The following is a 21,327-nucleotide window of genomic DNA, read 5'->3' on the forward strand; positions in this document are numbered from 1 at the left end:
AGTGGTTATAAATTTATAATGTAGAACTATAATCTATTTTCATAAATTTAATAGGTTAATTTTGAAATTAAGTTCAATTTGAGAAGTCTATCCTCAAACGACGTCCGGATCTTAAAGATGATCCATTCATTGATTGGACACTCTAAGAAAATAATTTGAAACATGAAAAAGAAATATATCACATTCAACTATATATGAATACCATTGGTTACAAATAGTATATCAAAAATAATCCCCTAATAATTGGTTTAACTTTGAAAGTAAAACTGATCTACTTGTGGAAATCATGAATTGCCCATAATAAAAGAGCACAAATCTGATAATATACAAGACAAATATTTTTTTTACTTAGAAAAATAAAAGATAACATTCCTAATAGAGGAATAATATTTTTTCTAAAAAAACTTCTGTGATCACACTGGTCATGTAGATTGGCTTCGCACTAGTCTAATTGCGATTGAATACTTGAATCCCAGTGTCATCTATTTAGTTTTGCAGTGGAAAAATAAAACATAAAATTTCTTAAAGAGGAGCAATATTTTTCTAACAAAGCTTCTCTGATCACGCTGCTCATGTAGACTGACCATACACTAGTCTAATTGTGGTTGATACTTAAATCTCGGCGCGATCTCTTTAGTTTTGCAGTAGACTAGTCTGTACAACATATAAATGGTGATGGCACCATCTCCATCACTTACTTTGGAAACATAAATCTCTTATGAATTAACGGTTAATTCTCAATTTAGTCAAATTTGGCTAAATATATCTTACATTTTTGAAGGTGTAATTATGCTAAAATGAACATTTGAAAGGGTGAATTTGCACAAAATCAAAAACCATAATAAAGCAATCCAACACTTTTTTGCTTTGTCATTATTACTAGGAATACGTTAGCTAACCTCTTCAAAAGCGACACAACAACTGCGATCAAAGAAGGGCGAGGAAATCAGAATAAATTCAATAATAAATTAATAAAAAGAGTAACACCGAGTTTGGCCGCTCACACTCTCTACTCTCTTTGAGCGCTCTCTCTCTCTCTGAAGAAATCACACTGGTTCTCACTGCAATCAAGGTACTCTTTGATTTCTCCAAATGGGTTCTCTATTCTCTTCTTTGTTTTGTCTGAAAGTTTTGGCCTTAGCCCATCTTGTCTCTTTATCAGGTTTTAGCAAAGATGGCTCCTTCGGTTGCTTGAGATCTTGTGCCCGTTGTTAGATTTTGAAGCTCAGCGCACAGGGTTTGTGTTTCTAATAAGCACAAAATATTGGCTTTTTTTTATTATAATTTTGTGCTTTAAACTTTTTTGGAAGTGTTTGTTGGTTTATTGATGGTATTAACCATATGGGTTTCTTCAATTTCTGGGAGGTTTTAGGTTTTGGTTGTTTACTGTTTACAGAGTTGGGCTTAATTTGTGTTTTCCTCCTAGTTGAATTGTTTTGAATGAGAAAAATGCAAACTTTTGGAAGGTAAAATTATATGAAATCAGATTTGGATGAGTGTGGAAGTTATATTCTTGGTTGAATGCATATGTTTACCATGTTATCGAACTTGATGGTTTTGTAATTTGTATATGTTGGATGTTTTACATTTTTATGTATGAGAAGCTATTTTTTCCCCAGTTAATTGTGTCAAGTATCTAATTTTTTTTCCTTTGAAAGGAAGGTGCTGGATCATTTAGCTTAAAAGGCTTTGAGATGTGAACCAGAATGAGTAGTTGGCGTGGGATGATGTTGTTGTTGTTGGTAAATAGCAATTCTATGGAGTTTGTAGATATTCCTTTTGTATAATGATAGATGTTAATTGTGCAGATAATCATAATTTGAACATACCTGCAAATAGTATGAGGAAATTGACAATGTGGAAGCATGGAGACGAGTTGATGCAATTTCATTCAGAAGAAAAGCTCAATAGTTGGAACCTTGACAGTTTTTGGTAGTCCTTCCGGAACACTTGGCGATGAAAAATGCTTTAAATCTATAGAGGAAGAGAGAAAAGACCAATGGAAGAAATACATTCAAGCTCCGATAACTATAGGTCATCCTCATCCTCAGCAAGTAGTCCAGCAACAAAACCTCATTCCGGAGCCTTCTTCTATCTCCGGAAACCAGGTTTAAGGCAACAAATCTCGTTCGAGGATTCACCCGAATGGGATGACACCGAGATCGATGCAAATTTAGAGGACGTGGGTGATTCAATCCACGTAGCAACTAGTACAATCTCCCCTTCATTATCCAAAGTAAATAGCGGATCACTTCCATCTCCATCGTTTGCTGAGGCATCCTCAGCGGTAATTTCAAGAAAAATTGCAGGGGCTTCTATTGTGTGGAAAGACTTGTCAGTTACGGTTAAGGAAAAGAGGAGATATTCTGATAAAGTTCTGAAGAGCTCGAATGGCTATGCTTTGCCAGGAACACTTACGGTTATCATGGGCCCTGCTCGGTCGGGGAAATCGACTTTGCTCAGGGCAATTGCAGGTTTTTTGTAGCACTCTATATTATATATACCGAGGGTTTTCTTTCTGTGTATATACCCCTTAAATCATGCATATTTGCAAAACTTCCTCACAAATCTTGGGCTAGTCTTGCAAATACTGTGTTTTTGGGGTAGGTTTGGAAATATGCATGATTTAAGGATTTAAGAGGTTAATATACAAATGGCACAGGGAGAAGCATTAATACCAGTACTACATTCTAATTTGTAGATTGACTAAGGGATATTGAAAATATTAAACTTTTAAGCCAATGAATGTCAGATCAAATTGATGTGTATATAGATTTCATGGAAGGAATTAGTACATTTGACCTTGATGTGCGACAAACTTATTGTTGATATGCTTGTTTGAATGGTTTCTCTGTAGGTAGATTGCGTGACCCAGCTAGAATGTATGGCGAAGTTTTTGTGAATGGTGTGAAGTCTCAGATGCCGTATGGTTCCTATGTAAGTTCTTGGGTCTGTTTGCATAATACTAGTATTAGAATTACAACTTTTACGTTTTGACATTTATATTTTCGACTATTATGCTTCAATGTTGAATCCAGTTTAACTGCCAGCCTATTCTCTACAAAGAGAACATAACTGAGTACCTTAGGACTAGTATCTGTTTGGATGATGTAAATATGTTCAAGTTTTAGTACAAAAGCCTATCCGCATATTCTTTTACTTCAGCAAATTTAAGCTGCACCATTTGAAGTTACTTCATTTTAGTCTAAATCCTTATCCAATTGTCCTTGCAATAAAATGAAATCCTTTCTATTGGTGGGTTGATATGCTGCAACATTGCAGCTTCGGTCAGGAGAAAGTGAAAGTCAATTGGCCGGTGAGAAACCCTACCTTGCCAGTTAAGGACATGTAAACACTGACCAACCTTCAATATTTTTCAAAATTTTCTATCAACTATTCCAACATTATATATCTTCTTGAAACTAATTCAATATCTAAGGTGCAAACACCAATTTACTGTCTTGAGCTTGGACAACTTTCCAAGATTAAAGGCCCAACATTGTATCATCTTCTTTGACCTTTTGTCTTAGTCTTTCAACTTAGGCCTCTTATCTCTTCCCAAAAGGAACCATAGAAGCTCAATGGCTTTAGTTGTTTGTTAGTGTTTTTGTACTTATTTGATAATTTTTTTTCCTTAAAAACCAAAGCCAATTTGATTGACTCGAAATAGAAAGATTTTTGTTACACAAGATTCCTGCAAACTCTGTTATGAATCTTCTTGCGTACAAGTCTGTCTCTTCATTATTTTGCGAGGTTACACATGTAGATGACTAAACTATTACTTTCTTCAGGGATATGTTGATAGAGAAGATGTTTTGATTGAATCACTGACTGTCCGGGAGATGTTACACTATTCAGCACTCCTACAGCTTCCTGGTTTCTGCTCTCAAAAGAAGAGTGCTGTCGAGGATGCAATTTTAGCTATGTCCTTAGGAGATTATGCAGACAAACTCATCGGTGGACGTTGTTTTATGAAGAGTCTTCCTCGGGGTGAAAGGAGGCGTGTCAGTATTGCTAGGGAGCTTGTTATGAGACCACATGCTTTATTTATAGATGAACCTCTTTATCATCTTGACAGGTTTTCTTTCATTCTTCTTTAATATTTCATCTTGTTGATAATGCAAGGTTTTGTAATGGTTTAATTTGTTTCTAGTGTATCTGCACTTCTGTTGATGGTGACACTGAAGAAACTTGCAAGCACAGGCTGCACTATCATCTTCACAATGTACCAGAGCAGCACAGAAGTCTTTGGCCTCTTTGATCGAATCTGTTTGCTTTCGAATGGGAATACATTATTTTTTGGAGAAACATTGGCCTGTTTGCAGGTAGTCTATCTTTATATTTTAATATTTATTTGCTTGCCTGATGCGTAATCATATTAGATTTGCATTTTACAAACCTAACTGGGTTCTTTAATTTAACTTATATCAGTCAGCTGTTTATTGCTTTGATATCTTTCAGAATTATGTATCTGATTATTTTTCATAGAAAAAGTTGTGGAGAAATCAGAAAAACCAGATTTTCTGGCATAAGTCTACTCATGCACAAGGCTAAGTCGACTTATGGTAAGTCGACTTGTCAGTGGTGCACGAGTCGACTTACGATCTGCACTGGAGTTATGATTTTTCGCTCTGCCAAGTCGACTTATCAGGCCTGATAAGTCGACTTATGAAGTGGTCTCTAGTTGCTGTTTTTCTCTCTGCCAAGTCGACTTGTGGTGACTATTAAATCGACTTACGACGGGTATTTTGCATAATCAGGTTTCCTGTTTGCACTCTGATTGGGTTTTTGTTTTGATATAAATAGGAAAACGATTTGTTAGGGTTTTTTATCAGAGATTGAGGAATTTTTTGAGCATTGTGAGAGGGAGATATTGTGAGCAAGGTGAGATCTTTGGTTGAGGATTAGTTTGAGAGTTTTGTGTGATTGTAACCCTTTGTACTCTCTTTGAATTAGTGAAATATCCCCATCCTCTCCCCGTGAACGTAGGCAAGTTGCCGAACCACGTATATCTCTGTGTTTGGTTTGATTTGTCGTATTTGGCTTGGTTTGTGCAAGAGTGTGGCTTTCTTCTTCCGTGATCTCAAGTTCGTTGTGTGTCGTGCAACGCTTCCGCATAGGCGCGCGACAAGTGGTATCAGAGCTCAGATTTCAGATCTGGGGTTTTGGATTAGGTGGAGGAAGATTCAGTTGGAAGCTTGGTTCTTGGAGTTCTAGGCTTTGGTGGAGTTAGGGTTTGAAGTTACCGTTGAAGATCTCGCTTTCCTCGTGTGGTTAGGAGTTCTATTTGGAATCCAATCTAGGGTTCAATTGGGTAATTTCTTATTCTTTTCAAAGTTTGGATCTTTCTCTACAATTTGGAATTTGTGATTATGGGTGAAGAAGTTGGTGAAAGCAGCAATATGACAAGCACAGTTCAAGTGGGTTTTCAGAACACTAAGATTAGTGTAGTGAAATATGACGGCAAGATTAATTTTGGTTTGTGGATGAGCGACGTACAGGATGCGCTCAATGCTCAAAATCTGGAGGAGACCATCATGGTCGATGTGAGGCCACCTAAATATGAAGAGGCGATATGAGAAAAGATGAATCGAAATGCTTGCGGGGTGATCAGGTCCTGTTTGGAACATGAGCTGAAATACGATATGATTGGGGTGACGTCTGCAATGAAGATATGGAAGATTCTCAACAACAAGTATCTCACGAAGAGTGTTGAGAACAGGTTGTACTTACTGCGAAGATTATTCAGATTTCAGATGTCCAGAGGCACCTCGCTTGCGGCTCATGTGAACTACACTAAGTTGTTGTCGGACTTGGCGAACGTGGATGAGAAGATCACAGATGAGTATAAGGCTATTATTCTTTTGGGCTCCTTACCGGATGAGGAGTATGATACCTTCGTGCTTACGTTGCTGAACGGGAGATCTTCTATCACTTATAGTGAAGTGACTAACGCATTGACGAACTATGATTTGAGGAGGAAGGATAAGGAGACTTTCCGCGCTAGTACTTCAGGAGAGGCATTGTCGACGAGAGGTAGAAGCTCATATCAGAAAGGTGGAAATAGAGGGAGGTCAAAGTCAAGAGGTCATCACCAGCTTGGAAAGAACCAATGTGTATTCTGCAAAGAGCAGAGACATTGGAAGAGAGACTGCCCGAAAGTCAAAGAAAAGGAGAATAGCAAGAATAAGGGCCCGAAGGCCAATGAGGTGAATGTTGCGAAAGACGATGATTCCGATGATTCGAGCTTTTCTCTTTTGATTACTCCGTGTTGCGAAAGACGATGATTCCGATGATTCGAGCTTTTCTCTTTTGATTACTCCGGAGGTGAACCATTTGAATGCATCAGAGTGGATGTTTGATTCTGGCGCTACTTATCATGTGACTCCTAGGCGAGATTGGTTTTCATCATTTGAGAGACTTGACGGGGGTGTTGTTGTCATGGGAAATGATCAATCCTGTGACGTTCGTGGGATAGGTACTGTGAGGATTCAGATGCACGATGGAGTAGTCCGTGAGTTGAAGGAGGTGAGATTTGTTCCTCAACTTAAGAAGAATCTTATCTCAGTTGGAGCTTTGGAGGCGAATGGATTCAGGGTGACCTTTGAGGATGCTGTAACAAAGGTTACTAAGGGATCTTTGGTGGTGATGAAGGGAGTCCGTAGTCATAACTTATACTATCTGAAGGGGAGCACCGAGATTGACCAGGTTGCTTCGGTTATTTCAGAGGCGGACATGAGCAGACTTTAGCATTACAGGTTAGGGCACACAGGAGAGAAGTCACTGCAGGCTTTGTGCAAGCAGGGGCTATTGAAGGGAGCCAAGAGTGGAAAGATTGAGTTCTGTGAGCACTGTCTTCTTGGTAAGAAGACGAAGGTGAAGTTCGGGACGGCCATTCATAGGACGAGGGGTTTCTTGGACTACGTGCACACAGATGTTTGGGGTCCCACCAAGACGGCATCACTTGGTGGTCGACATTGGTTCGTTACATTTGTTGATGACTATTCTAGGCGTTGTTGGGTGTACACCATGAAGCATAAGAGTGAAGTCCTAGATTTGTTTGTGGAGTGAAAGAAGAGATTGGAACTGCAGACTGGGAGAAAGATCAAGACGTTGCGATCCGACAACGGCGGCGAGTATACTTCAGACCCCTTTCAGCAGCTATGTCGAGACGAGAGCATAGAGAGGTACTTCACAGTTAGTCATACACCGCAGCAGAATGGGGTGGCAGAGAGATTGAATCAGTCTTTGTTGGAGAAGATTCGATGTTTATTGGCGCATAGTGGTTTGGAGAAGATCTTTTGGACTGATGCACTTTCTTATGCGAGCCACCTCATTAATAGGCTGTCTTCATCTGCGATTGAGGGGAAGACCCCTATGGAGATGTGGTCGGGAGAGACAGCACATGACTATGACCAGCTTAAGGTATTTGGTTGTCCTGCATATTATCATGTTAAAACTGATAAGTTGGAACCTCGAGCTAGGAAGGCCATATTTGTAGGATTCAAGCGTGGTGTCAAGGGATACAAGCTTTGGGATCCAGTTGATAAGAAGATTGTGCTGAGTAGGGACGTCACATTCGATGAGGCTTCTATCTTGAAGCTTCCCAGCTCTCATCAGGTGGAGAGCAACCCGACAGAGGAGATTTCGCAGGTGGTGGAGATTGATGCAGCTCCACAGAGTCCAGATAGTGCAGTATCCATGAGAGTGCCGACCGAGGTGACGCCAGGCGAGCACGACGGTGATGCGGAGGATACGGGTACTCATGAGCAGGATCAGGGACCGACGGCTCAGGTTCAGGATTCTATTGCGGCACGGAGACAGAGGAGAGACATACGGGTGCCAGCACGGTATGCCGACACAGTTGCATATGCACTTCCGGTGGAGAGTATCGATGAGATGGTGCCTACTACATTCAGAGAGGCCGAGCAGAGTTCGGAGGCTGATTCGTAGCAGGTGGCTATGCAGGAGGAGATGGAGTCCCTTCACAAGAACGATACATGGGAGCTTGTAGAGCTTCCAAAGGGGCAGAAGGCGGTTGGGTGCAAGTGGGTGTACACGAAGAAGGAGGGCATTGAGGGCACTCCAGTGAGGTTCAAGGCTAGGTTGGTTGCGAAGGGCTATGCACAGGAGGAAGGTATTGATTACAATGAGGTTTTCTCTCCGGTGGTGAAGCACTCTTCAATTCGGATTCTGCTAGCTTTGGTGACACAATATGGATTAGAGCTAGATCAGTTGGATGTAAAGAAGGTATTTTTTCATGGTGATCTTGATGAAGAAATATATATGACTCAGCCATTGGGATTCCGAGCTGCAGGGAAAGATAAGTTGGTTTGCAGGTTAAAGAAATCGCTATACGGTTTGAAGCAGTCTCCTCGACAGTGGTATAGGCGATTCGATGGTTTTATGCTTGGTCATTCGTACACTCGGAGCCAGTTTGATCCTTGCGTGTATTTTCGCAAGTTGAGAGGAGGTGCGTACATTTATTTGTTGCTTTATGTCGATGACATGTTGGTTGCCTCTAGTTCCAGGGGTTGCTTCTAGTTCCAGGTCAGCTATAGATGAGTTGAAAGTTCAGCTTTCGAATGAGTTTGAGATGAAGGACTTGGGCGAGGCGAAGCGTATTTTAGGGATGGAGATCGGCAGAGACAAGAAGAAGGGCAGGATTTGTTTGACACAGGTGGCTTATTTGAAGAAGGTTCTACAGCGATTCCATGTTAGCATGGATACGAAGCCAGTTGGTGTACCGTTGGGAGCCCATTTGAAGCTTTCAGCTGGCCTTTCACCGAAGTCAGTTGAAGACCGTGAGTTGATGTCGAAGACTCCGTATGCGAGCACAGTTGGGAGCTTGATGTACGCGATGGTATGTACGAGGCCGGATTTGTCACAGGCAGTGAGCATGGTGTCGAGATACATGCACGATCCAGGAGTGGGTCATTGGGATACCGTGAGATGGATTTTGAGGTACATTTTAGGTACACTCAATGTTGGTTTGGTTTATGAGCGGGACACTATAGGTGGGCAGCTATGCATTGGCTATGTTGATTCGGATTATGCCGGGGATTTGGATAAGCGCCGGTCTACGACGGGGTATGTGTTCACTTTGACCCGTGCGCCGGTGTGTTGGAGATGCACCTTACAGTCGACGGTGGCTTTGTCTACGACGGAGGCAGAGTATATGGCAGTTACGGAGGCTGTGAAGGAGGCGTTATTTGGCTTCAAGGACTTTTGGAGGGACTTGGTATATCGCAGAGGTCCGTCACTATTCATTATGATAGCATGAGTGCTATATATTTGGCGAAGAATCAGGTTTTTCATGCGAGGACGAAGCACATTGACGTTCGTTATCACTTCGTTCGGGATGTTCTTGAAGATGGCGATGTGGAGATTGTGAAGGTCCACACGAAGGATAATCCGACGGATATGCTCACAAAGGTGGTTCCGAGCAACAAGTTTGATCATTGCAGAAACTTGTTGAATATTTGTGATTGTTGAGGCCGTTGGCGGCCATTTGGACGAACTACGGGCGACTTGATCCCTTGGGAGAGGGGGTACGTAGGCAACCATGGTGGTGCAGCCGTATTTGGAGAGACGACACATTGATGCTCTTGGTTTGGTGTCGGCTTAGTTTTGACAAAATTCGCCGAGGTGGAGAATTGTGGAGAAATCAGAAAAATCAGATTTTCTGGCATAAGTCGACTCATGCACAAGGCTAAGTCGACTTATGGTAAGTCGACTTGTCAGTGGTGCACGAGTCGACTTACGATCTGCACTGGAGTTATGATTTTTCGCTCTGCCAAGTCGACTTATCAGGCCAGTTGCTGTTTTTCTCTCTGCCAAGTCGACTTGTGGTGACTGTTAAGTCGACTTACGACGGGTATTTTGCATAATCAGGTTTCCTGTTTGCACTCTGATTGGGTTTTTGTTTTGCTATAAATAGGAAAACGATTTGTTAGGGTTTTTTATCAGAGATTGAGGAATCTTTTGAGCATTGTGAGTGGGAGATATTGTGAGCAAGGTGAGATCTTTGGTTGATGGTTAGTTTGAGAGTTTTGTGTGATTGTAACCCTTTGTACTCTCCTTGAATTAGTGAAATCTCCCCATCCTCTCCCCGTGGACGTAGGCAAGTTGCCGAACCACGTATATCTGTGTTTGGTTTGATTTGTCGTATTTGGCTTGGTTTGTGCAAGAGTGTGGCTTTCTTCTTTCGTGATCTCAAGTTCATTGTGTGTGCGTGCAACGCTTCCGTATAGGCGCGCGACAAAAGTATATAATTTGATATCTGATATGCTTGTAATTTCTGTTTCTACGTTTTTCTTCTGGGTTTGTTCTTTAAATATTGTTTTGAACATCTAGGAGGTCTACTGATATACAATCTGAAACTAGTTAGTGAGATATGATGTTTGCAAACTTTACATTTGAAACTATAAAAGATCCCTGCCACTACACCAAAACTCTGGAGTTATGATGAGATTTGAGGATTAATACCGTTAAAATTTTATATTCTATCATGCCTGTAGGTTGAGCGGCCTTTTCATTTCCATGGGTCGAAGCTTAGACTCGCACATTAGTATCTTTTTTCTCAACATGAAATACATGTCCACATGAAATACATGGCCAGTAAGAATTGAAAGGTCCCTGACACAACCAAAACTCCTGTTGGGGAGAAACTCGTGGGGGCTAATCAGACTATATTATTCCCACGGGCATCCTTCGTTTCTCCTGACATGATGAGGACATCGCACAGCCTCCACTTCGCACATACTTTCGCCGCCGCCGTCGTGTTGCTTCAGCTCATATTTGGTTTTGATTCTTAGAAGCTATGAAACACCGACACGCCGAAACAAGCCCCGAGTCCGTGTCCGACGCGTGTCGGACGCAGACACGCGTTCGACACGTGTCAGACACGCGTCAACGCCTCGACACGCGTGTGAACTCGCTCCCTGTACGGCTGGACTTGTTCCCGACACGGCTGAGAAGGCGACTACGAACCTAGAGAAGGGAAGACAGTCGAGGGAGTAAACGACAATCTTCGAGGGACGACGAGCTTTGAGGAGGACTCGACGACGAGCTTCGAGGGAGGAGCCAACGATGAGATTCGTGGGACGACGAGCTTCGAAGGAGGAGTTGACGACGAGATTCGAGGGAGAACGGTGAAAACCCTAGCCCTTCGGATCTGAAGGAGAAAGGGGAGAGAGAGGGGAGAGATGCCCTAGCCCTTCGGATCTGAAGGAGGAGAGAGGGAAGAGAGAGGAGAGATGCCCTAGCCCTTCGGATCTGAAGGAGGAGAGGGGGGGGAGAGAGAGAGATGAGCCGATCTGAAGGAGGCGGCTGCTGGAAACATGGGAGAAAAGTGAGAACCCTAACCCTAGAACCCATTCCTACCTATTTATATGGGTAGCATTTGTAAATAAAAATTTGGGCTAGAGTTGTAATATTTTGTACACTTGTAATATGTACCTTCCATTTCAACAATATACTTGTAATATTTTGAGGAATGCTTGTAATATTTTGGGTATAATTCTAACCTCTAAATGTATGCTTGTAATTTTTAACTCTCGTTTTGCGAGATAAGCTTGTATTTTTACATGCTCAAGATGAAAGTAAATGTACGTTTTTTGTTGTAATTTTTATATTTTTCTATAATTCTCTTTCTTGTCTTCTTTAACATTATTGTCTTCATTTCCTCAAGTGATCATTGCCATCCCGACGTCTTAATTCACACCTGCAACACACACTTTCATTTAGTTTCTTATTTATAATATCCACTTTACATCACAAAAATATGAAAATATAATAGGAATTTAATTCAATATTGATCTATATAATAATAATAATAATAATAATCTAGCCGTATTGCTGTGTCCTATTTTTTTGGGTTTTGCCGTGTCCGTATCGACGTGTTCGTGTCCGTGCTTCATAGCGTAGAAGGCTTGGAGTCTAGCTAGTGTTACTTTTATTTTCTATTTATTGTATTTGCTCAATAATTTTAGTCCCACATTAGATATGGGAATGAACTTGTAGTTGTTGAAGGCGTATTTAAAGAGGTCAATTCTATGAAATAAAGCAATGAATATTTAAAAAAAATTTGTTTCATTTGTGAAACTTTGGGTAATTGATTTGATCTCTAAGATTGAGTCAATGATGGTAAAGCCAAGGCCCGGGTTGCGATTCGTGGTCATATCTCTTTAATTTTTCAAACCCTAGCTTTCCTCAAATCTTTATTCTTCCCCAAATTTCCCAAATCCCTTACATAAAACCCTAAAATTCCCATCGTCCCGCATTATTTTGGTATCAGAGCAAAAGTAGATCAACCGGACTCTTCTCCACTACAGGTTCTTACATCTCTTTCTTCCTCTTATTTATTCTATTTTTATTTTTTTATTTTTTATTTTTTTGGTAAAAAAAAAGAAAGAAAAAAGAGCCAGATTTAAAAAAAAAAGATCCGAATTTTAGAACTCATCACAGCCTTCCATTACAAATTACAAAAGGAAAAAAAGAGAGGAGAGAAACCCTAATTTTTTCCCCACAGCCGCCTACTTTCCCCACTTTTCTTAGCATCATCCTCTCTCTCCCCTCTCACGGGAACCCATTGAACCCTGTTCCCTGTTCCTCTTCTTTCAGCCCGCTAAAAAACCCCGACACTTCTCACCCCAGTCGCTCACCTCTTGTGCTCCGTTCTCAGCCACCGCCCTTATTGCCTCGTTTCTCGCTACTTCAAGCACCAACGCCCCCTTTTCTTGCCTTCCCCCTCCATCCTTGGGCACCTCATCCCATCTGACTGACTGATCCCGACGAGATCGCCCCCCGCCCTCCTCTACAACTGACGCAGCCCCCTCCCTGCCACCCTCAATAGCCCTCCACTTTCTGCGTCATCTCTGGACCTCGACACGATCTCGGCGAACCACCAAATCTCTCATCCGCTCTAGCCAGCGCCCCGAGCCTACTCCCCCTCTTCTGTCCCGCCTCTCCTCGCCCGCCCCCGTCGCCTTTTTTCTTTTTCCTTTTTTTTCTTCTTTTCTCTTTTCTTTTTCCCCCCATCAGCCGGCGAGCATGCGTAGCAAGCCGCCACCATGCCTCCTTGTCGACGCAGTCCCTCCGCGACGTCCATCGGACGACACTTGGGCCCAGCCCCTTTCTCGCTGGTCCTTCAGCACCGTTCTGTGCACAACCACCTCGCACTGCCCGCTGTCTATGTCTAATCGACATCGACGACAGCCCGATCCTGTTGATTTCCTCCTCGTCGACCCTCCGCCTCCACCCGTCGCCGACGCCGCCCACTCCGTTGTAGTTCTCCGAACTCCCCTAAGAGCAACAATAGCAGCACAGTAGCAACAGCAAGCAACACAGCAACAAGAAGCAGCAACGTCAATCGTCCTGAACTCGCAGACTGCAGTACCATTAACAGAGGTTTGTTAGTGAATCGTCATCAAGGTAATTCTAATATCATCAATTCTACGTCTTTCTAATTGATCTGGAAATTGCTGTAATCACTTTTAGATTGGTTCATCTTGCGTGCTATCAATATTGTTGGCTGTCCGCTAAACTTGTGAGTGTGTGTTTCTGTTCTAACTTTATTGGTGCTAGATCTCGATTTTAAATTAGAACTATTCCAAATCTAACTTGGTTAATTATCTTGCTACAATCTTATGGTTCAATATTATCAGCATGATTTGTTGTCGATATAATTATCACACGTTAAATAATTGATGTCTAATTTATAACAAGCCGTAGGATAACATATTGAACATTGCGAATTGGTCTCCTTGTTGATTTCTCATTTTTCATCGTATTCCACATTATCATTTAGCATCATGCTAGGTGTTAGAATTGATTTTTGCATTTTGATAGTTTGCATTTAGGCAAAAAATTAGTTAACAATTCACTTCATCATTATTGTTAAGATTCTCTAGTTTGCATTTAGAAACTAGCCTGTTGCATGCGCACTCGTAGTGAGACATAATATTCCCTTCAAAATCCTAATTCTGAGATGGATCCCAACCTTGGAAGCCTCACAAAAGCCATAGAAGCCTTAACTGCGTGATTTGACATTGTTGAACAAGATTTGAGAGAGACGAGGGAATGTTTGGACCGAGCGACGAACATGACCCATGAATGTGATGAAGATGACGGATCTCGAACTGGACAATATCCCCATCAACCTCATGAATACATAGGTCCTCACACCAACCGTCTTGGAAATTGCCTACCTAGGGACAATTCACCCTTTAACCCAGATGAGATGCATCTGAAGTACGTTAAACTAGAGGCACCCACTTTCGAAGGCCAGTTAGATCCTCAAGCTTTTATCGATCGGATGTCGGACACGGACCACTATTTTGGTTGGTATAAAATGTCCGATGAGAGACGGATTCGATTTGCCAAAATGAAACTTGTGGGTCAGGCAAGACAATATTGGTCTAACATTAAGAAGCTGATGATTCTTAGAAGGCAAGAGACCATACAAACTTGGGATGAGATGAAATTGAAACTCCAAGAAAAACTTGCCTGTGTTGTATAAGCAACGCTTACTCGATCAATGGCAGCGTTTGATGCAAGGCAATCAACCAGTATCGGAGTACATCACCAAATTTGATGAATTTCTAGTTAGATGTGGCGAGAATGAATCTGACATTGTAGTCTTATCTAGATTTCACTCAGGACTTAGGGAAGATCTTAGGCGTGAACTCTTCGTGCGAGACATCTCCACTTTAGAGTAAGCCTATCAGTTTGTCTAAGATTTAGATCGATCACAAGGTTCTCCTTTCACTAGACGCACAGACTATGGAAATAATACCAATAATGCCATCATTGTTAAGTCCCCACTTAATCAACCCCAGTCTTAATCCCGAACTGGACCTAGTACCTCCACGCAGAAGCCAGATGATAAAGGCAAGGGAGTTTACAATGAGTCATCTAGATCGGCTCAATCTACTCGATGTTTTAGGTGTCAAGGATTTGGTCATATTGCTGCTCAGTGTCCTAGTAAGACAAGAACTTTAATTGTTGAGACCCGATCGGATAGTGATCAGGATGACTTAGAAGAGATTGTCCACAATCCTGATGAAGATGTTTGGGAGGATGAATCTGCCGATGCCATCTTAGGGTGTCTTTTGAGCGTGCCCACACCCTCGATCAACAAAGTGAACTGATTTTCCCGTTGACTTAGTGTTGTGAGGTGTGCATTAGCTCAACCTAAGGATAGTGACGACTGACGTAAATCTACAATTTTTCACACAACCACAAAGATCAATGACAAGAACTGTCGAGTCATAATTGACAGTGGGAGTTGTGTCAACGCCGTCGCTTCTAACATGGTGACTGTACTCGGATTGAAACATGTTCCCCATCCTCAACCATATAAAGTATCTTAGGTGAATACTGCGTCCATTGAGGTTAAAAAGCGATGTCTCGTCCCGATCCACTTTGCTACTTATTCGGACAAGATTTGGTGTGGCATTATTACCATGGATGTTGGCCACATTATTTTAGGTAGACCCTGGATATATGATTTAGATGTCATTATCTATGGACGATCAAACACTCATTCATTCGTCCATGATGGAAAGAAGATCAAATTAGTTTCATCGCGATCTGCCCCACCATCTGCTCCTAAACGGACCAATTCCTCCAACAATCAAAGAGGACTAAATTTGATCAGTTCTAGTCTCTGGACAAGGAGGTCGTTAAAGGGTCTACCGTTGTTGCCCTTGTTGCTAGGGAGATTACCGAAAACTCCCAAGAGCAAATTCCTTCTGCAGTAACTCTAATATTAAAGGAATTTGTAGATGTTTTCCCGGAAGAACTCCCTGACGTTCTACCCCCGATGCGTGACATCCAACACGCTATAAATTTTGTTCCAGGATCTACTCTTCCCAACTTGCCTTATTACAGAATGAATCCAACTGAGCACGTCGAACTCAAGAGGCAGGTTGAAGAACTGTTGACTAAGGGGTTCATTAAAGAGAGTTTGAGTCCGTGCGCTGTGCCGATATTACTAACCCCTAAGAAATACGGTTTATGGAGAATGTGTGTTGATAGTCGAGCAATCAACAAAATCACCGTGAAATATCGATTTCCTATTCCCAGACTGGATGATATGTTAGATATGATGTCTGGAGTCACCATATTTTCTAAAATTGATTTGAAGAGTGGCTACCATCAAATTAGGATTCGTCCAGGAGATGAGTGGAAGACAGCTTTCAAGACGAAAGATGGTCCATACGAGTGGATGGTTATGTTTTTTGGGTTAACAAATACTCCCAGCACCTTCATGTGAGTTATGACTCAGGTACTACGACCTTTTATGGGAAAATTTTTGGTCATATACTTTGATGATATCTTAATTTATAGTAGGTCGTTGGAGCATCATATTGATCATCTTAATCAAGTCTGTCTCACTTTGAGGAAAGAGAAACTATTTGCAAATCCCAAGAAATGTGTTTTTATGACTGACCAAGTTATATTTTTGGGGTTTGTTGTGTCTTCTCAAGGAGTTTCTGCTGATCCTCAAAAGGTTCAGGCAATTGTAGAGTGGCCCGATTCCCGGAGTATACGCGATGTAAGAAGTTTTCATGGGCTCGCAACTTTCTACAGGCGATTTTTCAAGGAGTTTAGTGCTATTATGGCCGCAATTACAGATTGCCTGAAAAGAGAGGAATTTCAATGGTCCGAAGAAGCTGTCACGGCTTTCAAAGAAATCAAATAGAGGATGACTGATGCACCTGTTATGAGACTTCCTGATTTCTCTAAGGTGTTTGAGGTCGCGTGTGACGCCTCGGGCATTGGTATAGGTGGAGTATTGAGCTAGGAGAAGCACCCCATTGCCTACTTTAGTGAAAAACTTAGTGGTGCTAAATTGAACTATTCTATCTACGATAAGGAGTTCTATGCGATTTTGCAATCATTGCGTTATTAGCGACATTATCTTTTACCGCAAGAATTCGTTATTTACTCGGACCATGAAGCCTTTCGGTATCTTAACTCTCAGAAGAAACTCAATGCCAGGCGTGTTCGATGGGTTGAATTTCTACAAGACTACACTTATACCCTTAAACACATGGCTGGAGTTGAGAATAATGTGGCTGATGCACTCAGTCGCCGAACTTGTCTTCTAAACCGAATGAGTGCAGAGGTAGTGGGTTTCGAAAGAATCAAAGGGAATATGAATCATGTCCCGACTTTGGAGAGATCTTTGTTTCTTTAAAAGGAGTGACTCCCGAGATAGATGGCTTTCTGCTCCAAGATGGTTATTTATTTCGATTTCGCAAGTTGTGCATTCCCCATACTTCTTTGAGAGATTATCTTGTTTGGGAATTGCATGCAGGTTTTGTTGGTCATTTTGGTCGTGAAAAGACTATGGAGGCTGTGGAAACTTTATTTTACTGGCCAAGCCTTAAAAGAGATGTTGCGAAGTTAATAGGATAATGTCGCACTTGCCAATTAGCTAAGCAACGTAAACAAAATACTGGCCGGTACACACCTCTTCCTGTTCCAGATTGTCCCTGACAGGATGTGAGTATGGATTTCGTGTTGGGACTTCCTAAGACTATCAGAAAACATGATTCCATTTTTATAGTTGTGGATCGCTTTTCAAAGATGACCCACTTCTTGCCGTGCAACAAAACTTCTGATACTTCCAAAATTGCTCGGATTTACTTTGATGGTGTGGTTAAATTGCATGGTTTGCTCAAAACCATTGAATCTGACAGGGATGTGAAGTTTATGAGCTATTTTTGGAAAACTCTATGACACAAGATGGGCACTAAACTTCAGCATTCGTCTGCTTTTCATCCCCAGACTGATGGTCAAACCGAGATAGTTAATAGGAGTTTAGGCAATCTTTTACGTTGTTTGGTTGGTGAGAATTTAGGAAATTAGGATCTTCTGTTACCCACTGCAGAGTTTGCATACAATAGCGTAGTCAATAGATCAGTAGGCATGAGTCCATTTGAAGTGGTGCATGGTTACAAGCCTAGGAAGCCTATAGACCTTATTCCCATGTCGCGTCATCCTAGGGTGTCCGAGTCAGCAGTTGCATTTGCATCACACATTCATGATTTGCATCAAGAAATCAACAAAAAAATTCGAGAAAGCAATGAACAATATAAGTCCCATGCTGATTTACATAGAAAACATCTTGAGTTTAACGAAGGTGATTATGTCATGATTCGGATTCGCTCGGAACGGTTTTCACCTGGAGCCGTCAAGAAATTGCGTGCTCTGTACCTTTTAAGATTATCAAGAAAATTAACTCCAATGTCTATGTAATCGATTTACCTCCAGATTTCGGAATTAGTTTGACATTTAATATTGCAGATTTGGTAGCTTATAAAGGTCCTCCTTTTAACCCTGAAAATCCACTTGTGGACGACATTTAATATTGCAGATTTGGTAGCTTATAAAGGTCCTCCTTTTAACCCTGAAAATCCACTTGTGGATCTTGATGAGCCTACCCAGGTCCTCCTTTTAACCCTGAAAATCCACTTGTGGATCTTGATGAGCCTACCCCTGATCCTTTCCTTGAGAGACCCCCATTACCACCACTACCTACTACTTTTGTCCCACTTACAGCTGAACAGATTGATAGCATTCGGGATGACCAAATCATCTCCACCAAAGATGGTGGTTGTAGACGATATCTAGTGTGTTGGAAAGGTCGTCCTGAATCTAATGATACATGGATTACTTGTGAGGACCTACAGCGCCTAGCTCCGGATTTATTGGAGCATTATGAGGGTCAGTTGGAGCCTAACTCGACAGAGTCGAGTTCCTCCCACCCCGGGGGAATTGATGAGGACATCACACAGCCTCCACTTCGCATATACTTTCGCCGTCATCGTCGTGTTGCTTCAACTCATATTTGGTTTTGATTCTTAGAAGACTTGGAGTCTAGCTAGTGTTACTTTTATTTTCTATTTATTGTATTTGCTCAATAATTTTAGTCCCACATCGGATATGAGAATGAACTTGTGGTTGTTGAAGGCCTATTTAAAGAGGTCAATTCTATGAAATAAAGCAATGAATATTTGAAGAAAATTTTGTTTCATTTGTGAAACTTTGGGTAATTGATTTGATCTCTAAGATTGAGTCAATGATGGTGAAGTCAAGGCCCGGGTTGCGATTCGTGGTCATATCTCGTTAATTTTCCAAACCCTACCTTTCCCCAAATCTTTATTCTTCCCCAAATTTCCTAAATCCCTTACATAAAACCCTAAAATTCCCATCGTCCCGCATCATGACATCTTCGGGCTTCACATTGAACTTTATTTTTTTAACCTTTTGTTAGGAATAAATTGGGCCCAATCTAGAGTTGATGAGCTTTAAATAGAGGCTAGAAACCAATTTTAACTCAAAAGGTATAGCGTATTGGCCCCAAATCTTATTTTAAATTCATTACTCTTTCTTATCTTATCGTATCCGATGTGAGACTATATAGACATATTAATAACCTCAACAACTCCGAAGTTATGATGAGGCTTTAGGGTTACAATTTTATATTATAACATAAACTAAATCAGAAAATCTCAAGTAATGGGCCCTACATTGAATTAAACATATTTTGTTTATGTAAAATTCAATGTAAATGCAGTTAAAACTTAAAATTATTTACCCGTCAGCAAGATATGGGTTTTAAATGGATGAACTGTTGTGAGCTTCACCTAGCTTGACATAAATATCAAGTTCTAGGGCTTGAGGCCTATGAGTTCAAACTTGTAGTTGTAGATGCTTAAAATTTGGCTATTTTTCTCATTCATTTGCAGCTAGAGGTAAGATTCATATTCTTTTTATGTTTTTGCATTACACTACATAATATGATTAATATAACATTGACTTGCGGGGCAATTTTCCATCAGGCTATTTTTGCTTGTTTGCTTGTCAAGGACATCGTTTGGCAACAAGCAGAGCTCAAAATTATGGTATCCCAGTACTGTAAGACTAACTTTGAAGTTAACTCGGTTGAGCAATAGATCATAAATTCAATGTAAACGACTGAATTCTCGACTTACCTTTGAAACTAAATTTTCCCTTGGTCCGGTCCTTTTAGTTTGAATTCAAAATTCTGCCAAAGAACCATGTGTGTAAAAGTGGATTGTCAGCAAAGTTTATAAATGTCATTGTAATGAGACATATCTAGATAACAGAGGATTTTACGCCCATTTTAGCACATGGAGAACTTTTTTGTTAGGAATCGGAACTCCTACAAGCGATAGAAAAACGAGAAAGACAAAAAAGCAATCACAAAACACAAGGATTTTACATGGTTCAACATTTTGCCTACATCTGCAGCCGCAATAGGGTTTCTTCTTTCTTTCTGATAAAGTTACAATTAGAAGAGAGAGAGCTCATATCTGTAGATAGAGACCAGGGCTACAAGCTACATGTAGAATTACATATGTACCTTTCTGCATAATATATAAGTTTCCTATGGAGCTTTGAAGCTGTGAATCGGGGGGTTATCCTGCACAGTCCAATCAGACATTGCAACTCCAACAAAATTGACCCTACAAATTTCCCATAAAGTATGGAAGGTTTCCGTATGAGAAGGAAGATGATGAGTCCATTGAGTTGGAAACCGCAATCAACCTAGGCTTAGAAAAGGAAAAATATGGTTTTTATTGTCACTAGATGGGGCTTGATAATATTACTCAGTATGTATATATAATACTTCTGGTGATTGGATAATTACGCCTTTTCTTACTGTAATTAAATACTTTTCCTCTTTGGACATCATCCTGTTTACATTTTCTTTTTTGTCACGTAATTGACTTCTTTTGATTTATTTGGTGCAGCATTTCTCAAATGCTGGGTTCCCCTGTCCAATCATGCAAAGTCCCTCAGATCACTTTTTACGGGCAATAAACACTGATTTTGATAGGATTATAGCTATGTGCAAGAACTTGCAGGTATCATTTTTTTTTGTTAATTGTCTTTACGCATTAAAAAAGTTATATTATATTTATTTGATATGATCTGGACCCATATTACAGGATGATCATGGGGATTTTTCATCAGTGAACATGGATACAGCTGTTGCAATCCGAACTCTTGAAGCAACATATAAATCATCTGCTGATTCAACTGCTGTTGAATCTATGATGGTGAAACTTACTGAAAAGGTGCATTAACAGATAATATTTTGCCTTAATTATGATGTTCCGTACATGCTTATAGATATATCATGATGATATAATTGTACGCATATTTGCAGTCTGCATGCATGCATCTTCCTTAATCTTTATTTACTATTAGTTGACTAATATTTGAAAAGGTGAATTGCAGATGATTACCCTTCTATATACTCTAGCTAGCACTTATCACCCCTCG

General features: G+C 40.9%; 1 protein-coding gene across 1 annotated transcript in view; it reads left to right on the top strand.

The window, feature by feature from the left end:
* The window catches only part of LOC109825029 (ABC transporter G family member 3), a 25,015-nt gene continuing 4,627 nt past the window's right edge, over window positions 940-21,327 (top strand). Inside the window, exons 1-8 of the mRNA XM_020391709.1 lie at window positions 940-1,072; window positions 1,163-1,237; window positions 1,809-2,474; window positions 2,858-2,937; window positions 3,792-4,078; window positions 4,154-4,325; window positions 20,793-20,906; window positions 20,991-21,119. Of these exons, the coding sequence (XP_020247298.1) occupies window positions 2,000-2,474; window positions 2,858-2,937; window positions 3,792-4,078; window positions 4,154-4,325; window positions 20,793-20,906; window positions 20,991-21,119 (1,257 nt within the window). The 5' untranslated portion in view covers window positions 940-1,072; window positions 1,163-1,237; window positions 1,809-1,999. The remainder of the gene's footprint in view (window positions 1,073-1,162; window positions 1,238-1,808; window positions 2,475-2,857; window positions 2,938-3,791; window positions 4,079-4,153; window positions 4,326-20,792; window positions 20,907-20,990; window positions 21,120-21,327) is intronic.

This window comes from Asparagus officinalis, chromosome 10 (assembly GCF_001876935.1).
Source record: "Asparagus officinalis chromosome 10, Aspof.V1, whole genome shotgun sequence".
NCBI lineage: Eukaryota > Viridiplantae > Streptophyta > Magnoliopsida > Asparagales > Asparagaceae > Asparagus > Asparagus officinalis.